General features: G+C 47.7%; 2 protein-coding genes across 5 annotated transcripts; both read left to right on the top strand.

Annotated features, from left to right (window-relative positions):
* Window positions 1-97: 97 nt before the first annotated feature.
* HOXB3 (homeobox B3) lies at window positions 98-6,740 on the top strand. 4 transcript variants are annotated; one of them, XM_052700166.1, is made up of 3 exons: window positions 98-609; window positions 2,781-3,334; window positions 4,384-6,740. In XM_052700166.1, the coding sequence occupies exons 2-3, from the start codon at window positions 2,899-2,901 to the stop codon at window positions 5,148-5,150; spliced, it is 1,203 nt and encodes a 400-aa protein (XP_052556126.1). In that variant the 5' UTR covers window positions 98-609; window positions 2,781-2,898; the 3' UTR covers window positions 5,151-6,740. The 4 variants fall into 4 exon arrangements, with proteins under 4 accessions (XP_052556126.1, XP_052556125.1, XP_052556124.1 ...); XM_052700165.1 differs by having other exon boundaries at window positions 98-1,379; XM_052700164.1 differs by having other exon boundaries at window positions 98-3,334.
* A 3,322-nt stretch (window positions 6,741-10,062) lies between these two features.
* On the top strand, window positions 10,063-14,228 carry HOXB2 (homeobox B2). Its single transcript, XM_052700158.1, has 2 exons — window positions 10,063-11,842; window positions 13,106-14,228. The coding sequence occupies exons 1-2, from the start codon at window positions 11,455-11,457 to the stop codon at window positions 13,687-13,689; spliced, it is 972 nt and encodes a 323-aa protein (XP_052556118.1). The 5' UTR covers window positions 10,063-11,454; the 3' UTR covers window positions 13,690-14,228.
* Window positions 14,229-15,261: the final 1,033 nt, after the last annotated feature.

The raw sequence follows: 15,261 nt of genomic DNA, 5'->3' as shown, positions 1-15,261 counted from the left end.
CTGCTCCCCCGGCTGTGGGAAACGTACCTTGGGAGAGGGGAGGGGGGGGGGGGGCGGGGAGGGGAAAGACCCCTCTCTTCTTCACAAACAGGCAGGTTGTGAATTTAGGGTTTCCAACATGGAGGGAAGGGTTTTTTTTTTACAGCAGAATACATCCGCCTTCCGTTTCTTTTCTCCTCTTCCCCCCCCGCCGCCCCCCCCCCCCCCCCCCCGGAGCCCCGTTTCTTCTCGCAGCCCTCCATCACCTTTACCTTCCCCCGATTTTTATTATTCTTTCGGAGGACCGAGGAGGGAAAATGGGGAGTGATAAATATCTCAACACCTTCGCACTCCAAAGTTCTGGGCGCAGAGTTTGTGCTTAAACGTTCCCTTCTCTCGAAGTGAAAGTTGGAGCTCTACGAATCACCCAGCGCGGATCCAGCCCGCCTTTAATTGGAACAGAGGAGAGAATCGAATATTTATTATTCCTCCCGAGATTTTTTTTATTTATTTCTTTTTTTTTTTTTCTTTTTTTTTTTTTTTTTTGAAAGCCGACAATCCCTCGGAGTCAATAATTAAGGATCGCGGCCGTCCTCGGCGAAGATAAATGAGCGGCGTTTGAGAGATGAGGTACAAAGCGAACCTTCGGCGGATGCCACGAGCGAAAAGAGCCGTTGGGCGAATGGGGATCGTAAATTTCTTTTATGGACGTTTCCAAAACAAAACCCAAAGAAATCGCTGTTATTTTTAGCTGCTTTTTTTTTTCTTTTTTGGCCGAGCCTCCCCGCTCCGTTTTGCTTTTGGTTTGTTTTGTGTTGGTGTCGGTTTTGCCTTTTATTTTTCCTTCTTCTTCTTCCTTAAGAATCCTATGGCAGACAGGAAGGCCTTGGAGAAATTCCCACCTCTGCCCTTCCAGATGATTTCAGCAAACCTATTCATAAGAAAGGCGCTGCTGTTTGCTAATTAATTCCCGGCTTCTCAGCCAGGGTAGAGGAGTTTACTTTTTAATAAGACTTATTTATCATGCCGAGGGAACCGAATGAGAATAACTCCCAGCAAGGACATCACTCTCGCCGCAGACAATAATACATCTCGGCGGAAGATGCAATGCAGATCTGGGAATGCATAAAGGATTTAATCAGTGCAAAAAAACCCAAACCGTCCCTTCGTGGGCACTTTGTCTGCGGCCGTGTTAAAAGTAGATGGGGCTTTCGTCTGTCGTGAGAGAGGAGCTCAGCAGCCGGGGAAGGGAAGGGAGGAAAAAGCTCTTATTTATTACCGAGCTGCGGCTGCTGTCAAACCCCAACGCTCGGATCTATCGCATGAGACTTTTTATCTCCACCGAGTTTATTTTGTTTTATTTTAGAGGAACGGAGAGCCCAGACGCAATTAAATACACGGTAGATACAATTAAATATACAATGGATATCTTTTTTTTTTTTTTTTAAGTACAGTGGCTCCTTGCCAACTCCGAGCTGCAGAGAGGAGCCTCTGCCTTTTCAGTTTGCTGCCTGATTCACCCTTATCCATCAGATTATTTTCTGCTCAAGATCGTTTTCGTATTTCTTAAGGGTATTTCTCCTCTGTCTTCGCGGCGGAGAAAGTTGATGCTTTAGAGAAGAGAAAGAAAGGGAGAAAAGCATCGGAGAGAGGGAGAAATTCATAAACAGGAGGGAAAAAAAGAGGGAGGAGGAGGAAGTACATGAAGAGAGAAAGAAAAGAGAAAGGTTTCATTTTGCCATCCGAGGGTTTGCAGTGGGTTTTTAGACTCTGGGAGCTTGGACTGAGGGAGGGAGGAATGCTAAAATACCAAAGGGTTACAAAGTTAGGAGCAAATGGTCTGGAGATGTTTGTTTTCTGAGGAGGGGGGAAAAAAAACCAGCAATCAAAGTGGTTTTGGAATTACATCTCAGCAATAGTAGTTCCAGATTCAACACTGGTGAGGTTGAAGCAGTGCAATGAAGGGCTGTGTTTTCTAAATACAACCTGTGCTGCCAGAGAGAGAGAGAGAGAGAGGGGCTGACAAACAGGCCAAAGGAAGCACATTCTTGAATTCGTGCCCTTGCTTCAATCTGCTTAAAATATTTGCTCTGAATTCCAAAGACATTGTGAGTCTCTGAGTAAACAGCAAATTGAGCCAAGTGTGTCAGGACGGGGCTACCTGCATAGGGCATATCAAGGCTTTGCTGTTTTCCAATTAAAAACAAACAGAGCAGAGGATGGCCCTACCCTCAACTTAGTGCACTTTTCTGACTCCATAACATCCTGCTGGTTTTTATGCCTGGTTTGAAAAGGTCGGGGATAGGAAGGCCAGAATCTCATTCCTCTCTCGTGCTTGTAGTTAGCAATTATCTATTCTGGAGGCTTGTCTTGATGTTAATGTGTGTGTTAGTTGCATGTGGATCTGCATGTATATCCATACACCCGTATCAGTGGATGTATGTGTGAATGCATGTGTGCATATACTTACACACAGAGAGAAATATGGGCCTAAATAGAAGTATTTAGATGTAGCCACGTGTGCTTGTGTGTATGTAGTTCTACAGCCTTGCTGCTATGCTCTAAGGGAAAGAAAGGGGCAAACAAACAACAGCCAGGAAAAAATACCCCCCAAAATCAGCTCAGCACTTTTGCACTGCAACATTTGATGAGCCTTCTGAGGCTGCACACAGGACAAAATCTGCTCAAAGCATCTGTTCACCCTGTTCTGCAGGACCCTATTCATGTCATGTGCCTTTCAGGCCCCAAGATGGATTCATAGGCCGGGTACTATTATTGTGTGTTTTCTCCTAACCTTTCAGGTCAGCTTCCAATAGACAGCTGGAAACGGCCTGTCACGTGGCCTTGGGGTGCCAATGTTCTGCCATAGGGGTGTCAAGACCCTGGTAGCTGGAAAAATCATTTTGGGGAATCCCGGAGATGCAGAAGACAACGTACTACGAAAGCTCCACTCTCTTTGGGGGCTATTCCTATGGGAGCACCAACGGGTTTGGCTACGAGGGCCCCCAGCAGCCCTTCCAACCGGGTTCCCACGTGGAGAACGACTTCCAGAGGTCCGCCTGCTCCCTCCAGTCCCTCGGCAACACGACCCAGCATGCAAAAAGTAAAGACCTGAATGGGAGCTGTATGAGGCCGAGTTTGCCCCAGGAACACCATCCGCCTCCGACTGTTTCACCACCCCCAAACCCCACCACCAACAGCACCAGTAGCAACAGCAATAACCAGTCAGGGAGCAGCAAAAGTGCCCTGAGTAAAGCCAACCTCAGTGCAAACTCCAGTCTCACCAAGCAGATTTTCCCTTGGATGAAAGAATCGAGGCAAAACTCGAAACAGAAAAGCAGCTCCCCTAGCACAGGTACACCGTTCTTCTTTTGTGAGCATCTCTTTTCCTAAATCGCTGGGTAACAAAGAGCCACGGGATCTTGTTTAGAGGATGGATGGGGGGAAAGAATGCAGAGAGGTTGCAGATACTGGGCACGACCCACAGCTGCTAGCTATGTGCACCCCATGGCCTTGCTCCATCCTGCATTGCTGGCTGAGAACACTTGGCTTATCCTACAACAACCAGAGCATGGCAGGGAAGTACAACCAGGCAGCTGAATAGGGCCACTGCCTGACTGTGCAGATACACACAGCCCAAAATGTGCAGCCACCAACTGCCCAGCGATGCTGAAGCTGAGTGCTTGATCTCTTCCTTCCCCCTGCCTCAGACACAGTGGTGAACACGGTGCTCTGAGTGTACATATGCACACAGGGAGCATATGCATAAATAGGTGGAGATTTTTGCATGCACGCATCTCTAATGCAATCAAGGAAAAAAAGAAAGAAAGATCAGTGTGGAAATGGCACTGTGGTGACAAATGCATCTGTATAAACTCTGCAGCACACACTTCACAGTGCTAATATCATGTATCCATTATGCACGTGCTTATAGTGCAAAAATATCAGTGTGAATGGAATTTGGTATTTAACAACGTGCATGCAACTAATTCTGTTAAGCAAAAAACGAGGCACAAACAGGACGTGCATGTGTGTGCCTTCCTGCTTCTGCAAACAAACTACCTCCCAACACTGCCCCGCGTTAATATTAATTGGCTTCACAGTCGTTGCCCCCCTGCCAAAGATTATTTTCTCAAAATTATCTGTTGAAAATAATCGACTCCTAAATAAATGGCCCTGGAATCCTTTTCTACATGACATGATCAAATTTTCATAAACCAGGGGCAGCTTTGGAGAACAGAACTCTTAATAAATGACATGATTATGGAGTGCAGGCTAATGCAAAGGGGTGAGGAACGGGGGGAGGGGGGGTCGAGCTCTCGTGCCTGTTCCAGGATTTATTAAGAAACGATGCATTCAATTTCTGCATGTAAGTAATTATCTTTTATTTCATTTCACGGCCAGCAGAAACCTGCAGCGGCGAGAAAAGCCCTCCGGGCTCCTCGGCCTCCAAGAGAGCCCGCACAGCTTACACCAGTGCTCAGCTGGTGGAGCTGGAGAAGGAATTCCACTTCAATCGCTACCTTTGCCGGCCCCGACGCGTGGAGATGGCCAACCTGCTGAACCTCAGTGAGAGGCAGATCAAAATCTGGTTCCAGAACAGGAGGATGAAGTATAAGAAAGATCAGAAGTCAAAAGGGATGGGCTCTTCCTCCGGAGGGCCTTCCCCCACCGGCAGCCCCCCCCAGCCCATGCAATCCTCCGCCGGGTTTATGAACGCCTTGCACACCATGAGCAGTAACTATGATGCCCCTTCCCCACCTTCCTTCAACAAGCCCCACCAAAATGCCTACGCCATGTCAACTAACTACCAAAACCCCATCAAAGGCTGCCCCTCCCAACAGAAGTACACCAACACGGCCCCCGAGTACGACCCCCACGTGTTACAAGGGAATGGGGTGACCTACGGGACTCCCAGCATGCAGGGAAGTCCAGTCTACGTTGGAGGTAACTACGTGGACTCTCTGCCCACCTCTGGCCCATCCCTTTATGGCCTCAATCACCTCCCACATCACCAGGCGGCCAGCATGGACTACAACGGACCCCCGCAGATGCCTCCAAGCCAACACCACGGACCATGCGAGCCCCATCCCACCTACACAGACCTTTCCTCGCATCACGCATCTTCTCAGGGCAGAATCCAGGAGGCCCCCAAGCTGACCCACCTGTGATCGGGAGCAGGGATGGGCTCCAGTGAACTGGATGGCAACCAACACACGAGTTGGAGGGGGCACGGGGCAGGACGGCCTTCAGAAACATTTGTGTTGAGCTGTTTTCTTCCTTTCTTCACTTAGGCAAGTTCTACCAAGCTGTTGAGTTTGCCAGTGTTATTTCCGGGTTCTGTTTGGCCCAATTTCCAAGGGTTTCAGTATTTAATGTCTAAAGCATTTCTCTCTCTGAAAAGATATACCTCCTGCGTGTCAACACAAATGTTTCTGAAGCGGCTTTGGGGGAGTTTTATGGGAACCTAGGAGATTTGTAGCAGCGACACCCTTAATTTCCAAACCCAGGGCAGATTATCACTGATAATTCTTGGTCAGTGGAAAGCAGATGGCCAGCCAGACCTTCACAGTTGGTGCCTCTGCATCTACACGTGGCTACACAGGTTAGCACAAGGGATGCTCAAGAAAACTGCCCTCCACTTCAGTCCTCAAGAGCTTTGAGCTTTCCTCCCCAACCTCCAGAGGCAGGGCATCCTTCTTCGCTGAGTTACTTCCCACCAATCCCCAAACAAAAGGCAAATATACACACCTGCCAACGCGTGGGATCCACGCTCTTCCCCTCCCATCCACGCCTCCCCTCTCAAAAATCATAATGAAAAATAGAAAAGAAAACGAGAGAGGTGTAAGAACTGCAAAAAGGTTTAGGAAAAGAGTTTCTAAATTGCTTAAAACCCCACCGACAGGAACTGCAGCCCAACGAGAGGAAGAAAATGTTGACAGGTCTGAATATTTTTCCACCTTTGCCACCGATGAAGTGAAGTTTCCATTTGATGATACCAGGGTTTTTGGGGTTTTTTGGTTTTCTTTTTTTTTTTCTTAGGGTTCATTAATAGAAAAGCAATCTTAAGACTTAGAAGTCCTATGCTTCTTTCCTCCTCTTCTCTTGACCTTACGTGAAAACAGGGTATATTTGAACAAATGGAATGTCCTCCAATGGAAGCAGAAGTGAATGGATCTCTAGGATTTGCTAATGCTTTATTGTCTGGACATCTTTGTTGCACTTAGAGTTTACATATAATGGGTATAAAAACAAGTTTGAAGGGCGTTCATTGAACTCAGTCGAGACGTCCTTCAATAGGTGTGTGTTCTGGTGAACATTCATATATATTTATTGGTTATAGCCAGTTTAAAATATTTTCCTTTTTGTATTATTTATCCCCAATATTATGTATTTATATGAGGGAAAAAAAAAAAAAGAATCAAATTGTACTTTTTTAGTATTTACTTGTTATAAAGGACATTGTGTTTCCTTGTCATTGTACAACAAGCTTATTTTAGTTACTGTAATTTAGAAAGACGAGTAGTTTTATGTTACCTTCGTACTTATGAATAATGTAATTAGTTCTACTGGAGGCATGAGAGCAGAACCAGACTGTAATTGTATAGTCCTGAATTAGAAGAACTATAGCTAATCCCTCCCTCCCATCTTGCCCCTCCTCTTTGGAGATCTTTCTTTGTTCTTATAGTAGTTATTTTATTTCCTTGCTTAAGGGTTGTCTGTTGAACAATTCTTGAATAAACTTTCTGTTATCAATTTCATCTCGTCCTAGCAGTTGGATTTAAAAGCAGGAAGAGGAAAGGGATAAAGGATAAAGGAAAAGGATAAAGGAAAAGGAAAAAGAAAAAAATAAAGGAAACAGGGAAAAAGGGAAAAGAGGGAAGAAAAGATATAAGAGGGAAAAGGGAAAAAAAGGAAAAAGGAAAAGGGAAAAAAAGAAGAAAAAGGGGAGCAGAAAAAGGGAAAAGGAATAAGAAAAAGAAGAAGAAGAAAAGGAAAAAGAAGAAGAAAAAGAAGAGAAAGAGAGAGAAAGAGGGAGAAAAAGAAAAAAGGAAAAAGAAAAAAAGAAAAAAAAAGAAAAAAAGAAAAAAAGAAAAAAAAAGAAAAAAAGAAAAAAAAAGAAAAAAAAAAGAAAAAAAAAGGGAATGGAAAAAAAAAAAGGAAAAGGAAAGGAAAAAGAAAAAAAAAGAAAAAGGAAAGGAAAAAGAAAAAAGGAAAAAGGAAAAAGGAAAGGAAAAGGAAAAAGAAAAAAAAATAAAGAAAGAAAGGAAGGAAAGAGAGAAAAGAAGAGCGCTGCAGACCAGGCCGGGGAGCGGAGCGGCCCACGCCGTTCGCAGAGGCCGAGATTTGGGGCCGCCCCGCTCCGCGCCCCCCCCCCGCACCCGCGGTCACAAAGCGGGGTCACGTGGCGCGGAGGCCGAGCCGCCATTGGGCCGTAAATGAAAACAAAGGAAAATGATTAATCGCGCACAAAATATTACTAATAATGAAAGAAAATGGCCCGAGTTTCCACGCAGGGATTTTAAAGGGGGTTTGCCGTGTGTGCACACGCGTGCATGCACACGCACGGCGATGGTCACGCGTGCACAAGCACCAGCACACGTACCTTCATGCAAGCACGCTGGAAATTGTCATTAAGAGAAAGAAAGCTGCTGTGAAGGGCTGCAACGTAGGAGCCAGCAATGGGGGGAGCGGCCCTTGGCAGCAGCAAGGATCACACTGCGCAAAATTCGGGTTTTTATGCTCCAAAGCCTTAAGAAAACTTATATGAAAGCAGCGAGGGGCAGTATAAGTTTTACGGCTCTGGAAAATGGGGTGGGGGGAGCTGATGTCAGATTGGAGATGCTCCGATGTTGGGGGATATGGAGGGAGGGAAAGGCTGGGCAGGACTTAGCCGGTGTGGGTGTGTGTAAATGTGAGCGTGTGCACTGTCCGTGGATTTGCACACAGGTTTGCACACTCAGGAGCAGCCGTGGGTGTCTGAATAACTCCCCCCCCCCCCCCCTCCATCCCCCCCAGGTGAAATTGTGGAGAGGAGAGAGATTTCCATGAGAAACGATCTCTTCTTTCTCCCTCTCTCCGATCTCGCTTAATAAATGAAGTTCCAGGTTAATAATTATAACCTTCGCGCAATAATAAATAGCGGTATGAAAGAAAGACGGGGCTTGTTTTTCTCCCAAGACCTGTTCTCGATTCTGCCCATCCATGCAGAGAGCAATTTACCATTCGAGGATACTATAATTTAGAAGCATAAAAGCGTTGCAATCGCTGATCGGGATCGGGGCAAATAAAAGGCTCAGGCAGTGGCTTCTCGCCCCCCTCCTCCCCCGCTCCCTCTTTGCTGAATACCATTTTCTCGATCCCACAACCCAATCCGGTTTTGTATCAGGGTTCCCCAGCATCTAGTTAAGGATCCTTAAGGAGAACTCAAGGCGATGCTCGGGGCAAGGAACCGCTCTTGCTTTTTCCAGTCGCTTCTGCACGGACTCCTGCAAATCTCCGCATCTTCACGTTCCGTCTGGGCCGCTCTACGAGGGGAGCAGACCCGGCTTTGCCCCGCAGTGATCGCATCTCCCAACCGCTCCCGAGCCGTGGGAATCGCTTCCCATCAGGCTATGTATGCCCTCCCCCCGCCCAGAGCTCACAGAGCACAGAGCTCGTGGGAAAAGAGTCGGCTCTTTCCTCGAGAGATGCCGTTCTCTTGTCTTGTTTTGTTTTATTTTGCAGCTTTGGTGTTAGCAAAAGCAGCGGAACCAGCTGAGGGCGGCTGGGAAAATGTTTCCTTTTGCATCCCCAACTCTTTGGCTGCACCGCAGCCTGGAAGCGAACCACTCCCAGTGATAAACCCCGAACTCCTCTACACGCGTTTCCATCCAAATCAATAAGAAAAGATCCCAAACCAAACTCTGAATTCGTACTTCTGCCCTCGTCTGATGAGATTTACGTTTGTTTCCATGAGCGCATACAGGAACCGTTAAACATTGAAGGAAACCCTCCTAAACCCCCAAAGCCTTCAATCCAACCTCGTTTTGTATTCGTATCATTCTTTAATTTGGTTTTACCCCTTTGCCAAACTGCGCTTGGATCGCCGCTTCAGCTTCATTATTATGTGGTCCCTCTGATTCCCTCCCCACCCACACGGATGCTTGAAGTGACAAAAGTTTCTAGGCTTCTCCCCGTGTGAATGCAGCCTGCCGGCCCTCGCCTGCTGCAAAAAAATGGGAGAAGTGGAGCTTGAACAAACACATACGAGCCACCCCAACTTCCATTTTGCAGCAGATAACTTCTTTTTTTTACCACCCCCCCTCACCTCCCACCCCAAGCAATGGTTACATTCTACACTTCCCGAATTCAGACCCCTGGGTTAAACTTTTTTTTTCTTTCTTTCTTTTTTTTTTGGCTCTTGATTTTGCATTGAGTGACTCCTTTGCTAAAGACAAAATTCTTTGCTGAGTGCGCCGGGCTGAGCTGTCAAATTCATTCGAGAAAAAAAAGAAAAGGGAAGAAAAGGGAAGAAAAGGGAAGAAAAAGGAAGAGAAGAGAAGAGAAGAGAAGAGAAGAGAAGAGAAGAGAAGAGAAGAGAAGAGAAGAGAAGAGAAGAGAAGAGAAGAGAAGAGAAGAGAAGAGAAGAGAAAAGAAAAGAAAAGAAAAGAAAAGAAAAGAAAAGAAAAGAAAAGAAAAGAAAAGAAAAGAAAAGAAAAGAAAAGAAAAGAAAAGAAAAGAAAAGAAAAGAAAAGAAAAGAAAAGAAAAGAAAAGAAAAGAAAAGAAAAGAAAAGAAAAGAAAAGAAAAGAAAAGAAAAGAAAAGAAAAGAAAAGAAAAGAAAAGAAAAGAAAAAAGGAAAAGAAAAGAAAAGGAAAAGAAAAGAAAAGGAAAAGAAAAGAAAAGAAAAGGAAAAGAACAAGATTGATTGTTTCTCTCTTCTTTTCGGGTTGTATGGATTTCGGCCACTTTGAAAGAAACGATCTTCCTGGGAAGTGACTTTTCGCTTTATTTATTTATTTGGTAAACTCTGGAAGTGGAGCCGTTTATTGGCAAGGGGAAACGGGGAGGGAGGGGAGAAATATAAGATGGGAAGGAAAGAGATGTGATTTCAGAGATATCCATGACCTTAAAAACACGTTTGGCCTTTAAGGAAAGTGCCAAGGATCCATTAAGTGTCGCTTTAGAGGCAGAAGGATTACGCTGCTTCTTTACAAGTCGTTTCAGGAGCTAAATCGGGCCGGTCTGACTTCACTTGACTTGAAAGCTCACTTGATTTCCTAAGTGCCTCATAGCCGGGCTCAGACAGACCTTGCTCATGCGAACTTCTGAAGCTCGGCGATGTATTTATGGCATTCAAATACCCCCAGGCAGCTCGCCTGCGGTTCGGACCGCTTTCTTCCCGGCTGCATGAGGGCATTTCGGGCTGGCAGCGCCGCTTTTCCCACGCCTGCAACCCCCCGGGGGGGTGCGAACTTTGTGGAGATGAGCAAATGGCAGAGGCGGAGATGGGCAGAGCTGGCAAGGCCAGGAAGTTCCACGCAGCACCAGGCAGTGCTGCCAGCACTGAGCAGCACCCAGCACTGCAGGTAGGAATGAGCAGCACCCAGCAATGCATGCAGCACCCAGCAGTGCAAGTAGGAATGAGCAGCACCCAGCAATGCATGCAGCACCCAGCAGCACCCAGCAGTGCAGGTCGGAATGAGCAGCACCCAGCAATGCATGCAGCACCCAGCAATGCATGCAGCACCCAGCAGCACCCAGCAGTGCAAACAGAACTGAGCAGCATTCAGCAGTGCAGGTAGAAATAAGAAGCAGCAGGCAGTGCATGCAGCACCCAGCAGCACCTAGCAATGCAGGCAGAACTGAGCTGTGCAAGCAGCACCATATAGTACCATGGAGCACCCAGTACTGCAGGCAGCACCAAGCAACACCAAGCAGTGCAAGAAATACTAAACAGAACCACACAGCACCCAGAAGTGCGTGCAGAACTGAGCAGCACCCAGCAGCTCAGACAGCATCAAGCAGCACCAAACAGCACCCAGCAACCCCAGGCAGTGCCAAGCAGCACCCAGCAGCCCCAGCCAGCATTTCCCTGCCTGCTGGCCCCACCGAACCACCCTGCATCTCTCTGCTAGCAGAGGAGCGATGGCAGGGATCCTTTCCTGGGGATCTTCTCTCTCGCCTTCTTCTTCTTCTTCTTTTTTTTTAATCAATTAAAGAAAATAATGCTTTCTGTTTGCCACCAGGCCCCGCCTGCCATTGGCCAGGGGTGGCCACGTGACCAGGAATTGGCTGCAATTTCGCCCCAGTCTCGAGTTTAATAGAGCAAGGTCCCCATACGCCTGTATTATCAGCAATATAACAATTATAAAAAGCCCGAGAACCATCATCATCACTGCCATAAAAACTGAGGCCCTTCGATTTCTTCCTCTCTTCCCCTCCTCCTTCCTCCCCCCCTCCCGCTTTTTAAACCCTGGGCCCTGGAAAAGCCATGAATTTTGAATTTGAGAGGGAGATCGGGTTTATAAATAGCCAGCCTTCGCTCGCAGAGTGCCTGACGTCTCTTCCCGCTGTCCTGGAGACATTTCAAACTTCATCAATCAAGGACTCGACATTAATTCCTCCTCCTTTCGAGCAAACCGTCTTCAGCCTGAATCCTTGTTCCAGCAGCCAGGCAAGACAGAGGAGCCAAAAAAGAGCATCCCATGGCCTGCTCCAGCCTCAACCTCCGGCACAGCCCGGCCCTTTGGCAGCGGAATTCCCTTGGATGAAGGAGAAGAAATCGTCCAAGAAAACCACCCAGGCTCCATCCTCATCTTCCTCTTCTTTCCCCCCATCATCTTCCTCGGTGCCGATCCCCGCCGCAGGATCTCCTGCAGGTTCGTATAATGAGGGGCTGAGGGGTTGTTGGCTGAAATCGGAGAGGATCCGAATTATAAACGATCCCCGTCCCACCAGCAGCCCTACCCGCCCTCCCCCCCCTCTCTCCCCCCCCCAGCAGACTTTGCCCCGCACCTCTCCCAAACTGTGTCACGCAATAAAATACACCGCAGCAATGCACACAGCCGGGGAAGGGGGGGGGGGGGGGGGTATGAGAAGGGGGGAGAGAGAGGGGGGGAATTTATACTGCCTCCTCCCCCCCTGCAAATAAAAGAGCAATTTGCTGCAACTTCTGTGAAAGCGAAGAGGGAGAGATTTCAGGGGAAGCCGGGCTTTTTATTAGCTACAGAGGGAGGATTTGGCAGCTGAGCCACGGCTCCATTTTCTTGGCTTCCTCTGCCAGCCTCGAATTCTTTTACAACCTACAGGGGGAATAAAAAAAAATAAAAATCGAACGAAAGAAAAGTGGAGAAGGAAAAGAAAGACGGGTGGGTAATGCGGGGATGCTGCGGGCTAGATGAGGAGGCAGAAGGAGAGCGAACAGAACTCCCCGAGCATCCGAGGCAGTGGGAAGAGCCAGATCCCTATTGCAAAAATAAACGAATGGATAGATAGGAACACCCAACCCCCCCAGCCCTCGGATAAATGAATGTCTTCCCTCCGAAGCTCTGTTTGGATAAGGAGCTCGGCAGATCCGGCCAGGGATCCTCCTTCCCCGGGGACAAAATGTTTGAGGCTCAATTCGCTGCTTGGGTATTTTTGTAGCACCGCTCAGGTAAAAGTACGTTCAGGCAGAAGGGCGGATATCAGAGCTCACTGATCAGATAACGCAGGAATAATGAAATCAAAGCTCCGCAGGGTCAGTCCTTATCTACTGGCTTTAAAATAATAAGAAAAAAAATTACAAATTAAAAATAAAGGCGAGGGGGTAGAAGGAAAGGATCGAAATTCCCCGTATCTGAAAAGAAGGCAGGGAAGGAAGGTGTCTAAAGGGAGAGGCCAGGGAGCAAAATCCTTTCTCCTCCTTGGGACAAGGCTACAAGAAAGCGATTTCCAACCCTCATCCCCGTTGGAAGAGAGCAATTAAACGTTTACTTTCTTTCGTAGCGGCTCCCCAACCCCCCACCTCCTCCCGATGGGTACCGTGGGGGCACGCTGAGCTCTGCCCGTGGTGAGGGGGGAGAGGGGGGGGCGGCTCCGTCCCTTCCATCCTCTCCCCGGCCCCGCTCCCTCCCCGCAATGTGAGGTTTTGTGTGTTTAAGACACGCAGGGGTTGGCAGACAGCAGCGGCTCTAGGCGGCTCCGGACAGCTTACACCAACACACAGCTCCTGGAGCTGGAGAAGGAATTCCACTTCAACAAATACCTCTGCAGGCCCCGTCGGGTAGAAATTGCGGCTTTGCTCGATCTGACCGAACGACAAGTTAAAGTATGGTTCCAGAACCGCAGGATGAAGCATAAGAGGCAAACACAATACAAAGATCCCCCCGACGGGGACATCGCTTACCCAGGGCTGGATGAGGGCAGCGAAGCCACGGATGAGGCCGAGGAAAGCCCCTTATTGGGGCCGTGCCCGGGGCCGTACCGGGGTGCGCAGCCCGAGCAGCCCCGCAGCCCTCGGGGCACCGATCGGCCCGGACCCCCCCCCTCGGATCTCAGCTTTCCCGAGAGCCAGGGCTCGCCTTGGTTGCCGGAACTCAGCATCCTCTCGGCAGAATCTTGCTTGCAGCTCTCCCCCTCTCTTCAGGATTCTTTGGAGAGCCCCCTCCATTTCTCGGAGGAAGATCTGGACTTTTTTACCAGCGCACTTTGTACCATAGATCTGCAGCACTTCAATTTCCAATAGCGTCCCCGTTTGTCTCTCTGTCTCTTTTTTTTTTTGGTCCCTTTCTGCCCCACCCCGAGCCGCTTCAGCTCTTCAGACGGGAGGGGGTCACCCCCAAAACAAACCCAAATCACCCCCCTTTCAATCAGCAATCGGACATTCTAAAGCTCTTCACTTTGAGGGATCCGAATCGCAGCCGCACTATTTATTTTAGAAGGCTCGCATAAAAGAGCTTTTTACATTTAAAATATAAATTAGGAGCTAAGTGATAGGCTTTTTCCTTATTTATTTTAAAGGAAGCACCCAATAGTTTCCATGCGCATCAGAGATGACCGCCCTCGAGAGAAAACAATTGCGAACCCTTCAAGCGACTTTCTCAGGAATCAGAATGAGACTTTTAGATTTCTTAAGGAAATAATAACGAGAAGAACAGAGGAATTTTCGTTCCTCCTTTTTAAGTTTTAGATGTAGATTATTTATTCAAATCCTTTAATAGCAAATGGCAAATTATTTATTGTACATTATTTTCATAGAGGAAATAAATGCCTTTATAAAAGCGAGGGAAGCGCGTTGCTGAGTGTTTCGTTTGAAATGGTTTGTTGGCCTGAATCAATCTCCTTCCCTGATCTTCAGCAATTTGACTTCTGTTGGTGTGCATCGAAAGAGGAAAGACAAAAGGGAATCGTAGCAGCCAACAATCCTTAAGGCTTCGCGAGTCGGAGCCCGCGTTTTCCTTCAGCGCCGTTCATAATAATAATAGTAATTATTATTATTATTATTATTATTGTGACGATCTGGGGAAAGGAATCGAAGAGGGGAGTTGGTTTCCAATGATTCCCGTTGGGTTTTTGTCAGTGCAGAGCGGTGCAGAGGCGGAGGGTGCGGGGCACAAAGGCAGCAAGCGCAGCCCCCGCACATTCCGTTCCCGCATCCCACGGCTCTCCCAGCTCTGCAGCAGCAAATGCCGACGAGAGGCGATTGTCGGCGTTATCAACGTCCTGGTCAGGCAAAAAGTTAAGAAGGAAACGTCGTAAAGGGTTTAGGATGGGTACAAAACGTGGGTGACAGCATTCTGATCAACACAGAAATGCTATAGAGGGGAAAGAGATGAGCCAGAAAGAGGCCTTTCTTTTTCTTTCCTCTTTTTCTTTTTCTTTTTTTCCCCTTTCTTTTTTTTCCCTTTCCGCCCCCTTTCCTTTCTTTTCCCTTCCTTTCTTTTCCCTTCCTTTCTTTTTCTTTCCTTTCCTTTCTCCTCTCCTTTCCTCCACGAAAAACCAAACCCCATTGATGTAGCCCGGCCTGGTAAATCTGTTGTCTCCATGCACAACGATTTGTGTTTCTCTCTCCCGGTTCGCGGCTCTCTTTCCGAAAGCTTTCTCGCAACGTGTGATTTTAAACACAAAACTCATATATCAAGGAGGGGGGGCGAGGCAGAGGGGGTGGGGGAGGCTTATGAATGAAAAGGGGTCAGCGCAGGAATCAATCGCGGTGACACCCAAAATAAATCATATTACGTCTTTGCTAAGTCACCGGTGTTTCCTCGCACACGGCAGAAATTCGGCGGCTGTTTCGGAGCGATGGGAGAACAGAGAG

This window comes from Tympanuchus pallidicinctus, unplaced genomic scaffold (assembly GCF_026119805.1).
Source record: "Tympanuchus pallidicinctus isolate F22 unplaced genomic scaffold, pur_lepc_1.0 scaffold39, whole genome shotgun sequence".
NCBI classification, from domain to species: Eukaryota; Metazoa; Chordata; class Aves; order Galliformes; family Phasianidae; genus Tympanuchus; species Tympanuchus pallidicinctus.
Note: the sequence above shows the minus strand (reverse complement) of the source record. Positions and strands in the feature narration are given on the sequence as shown.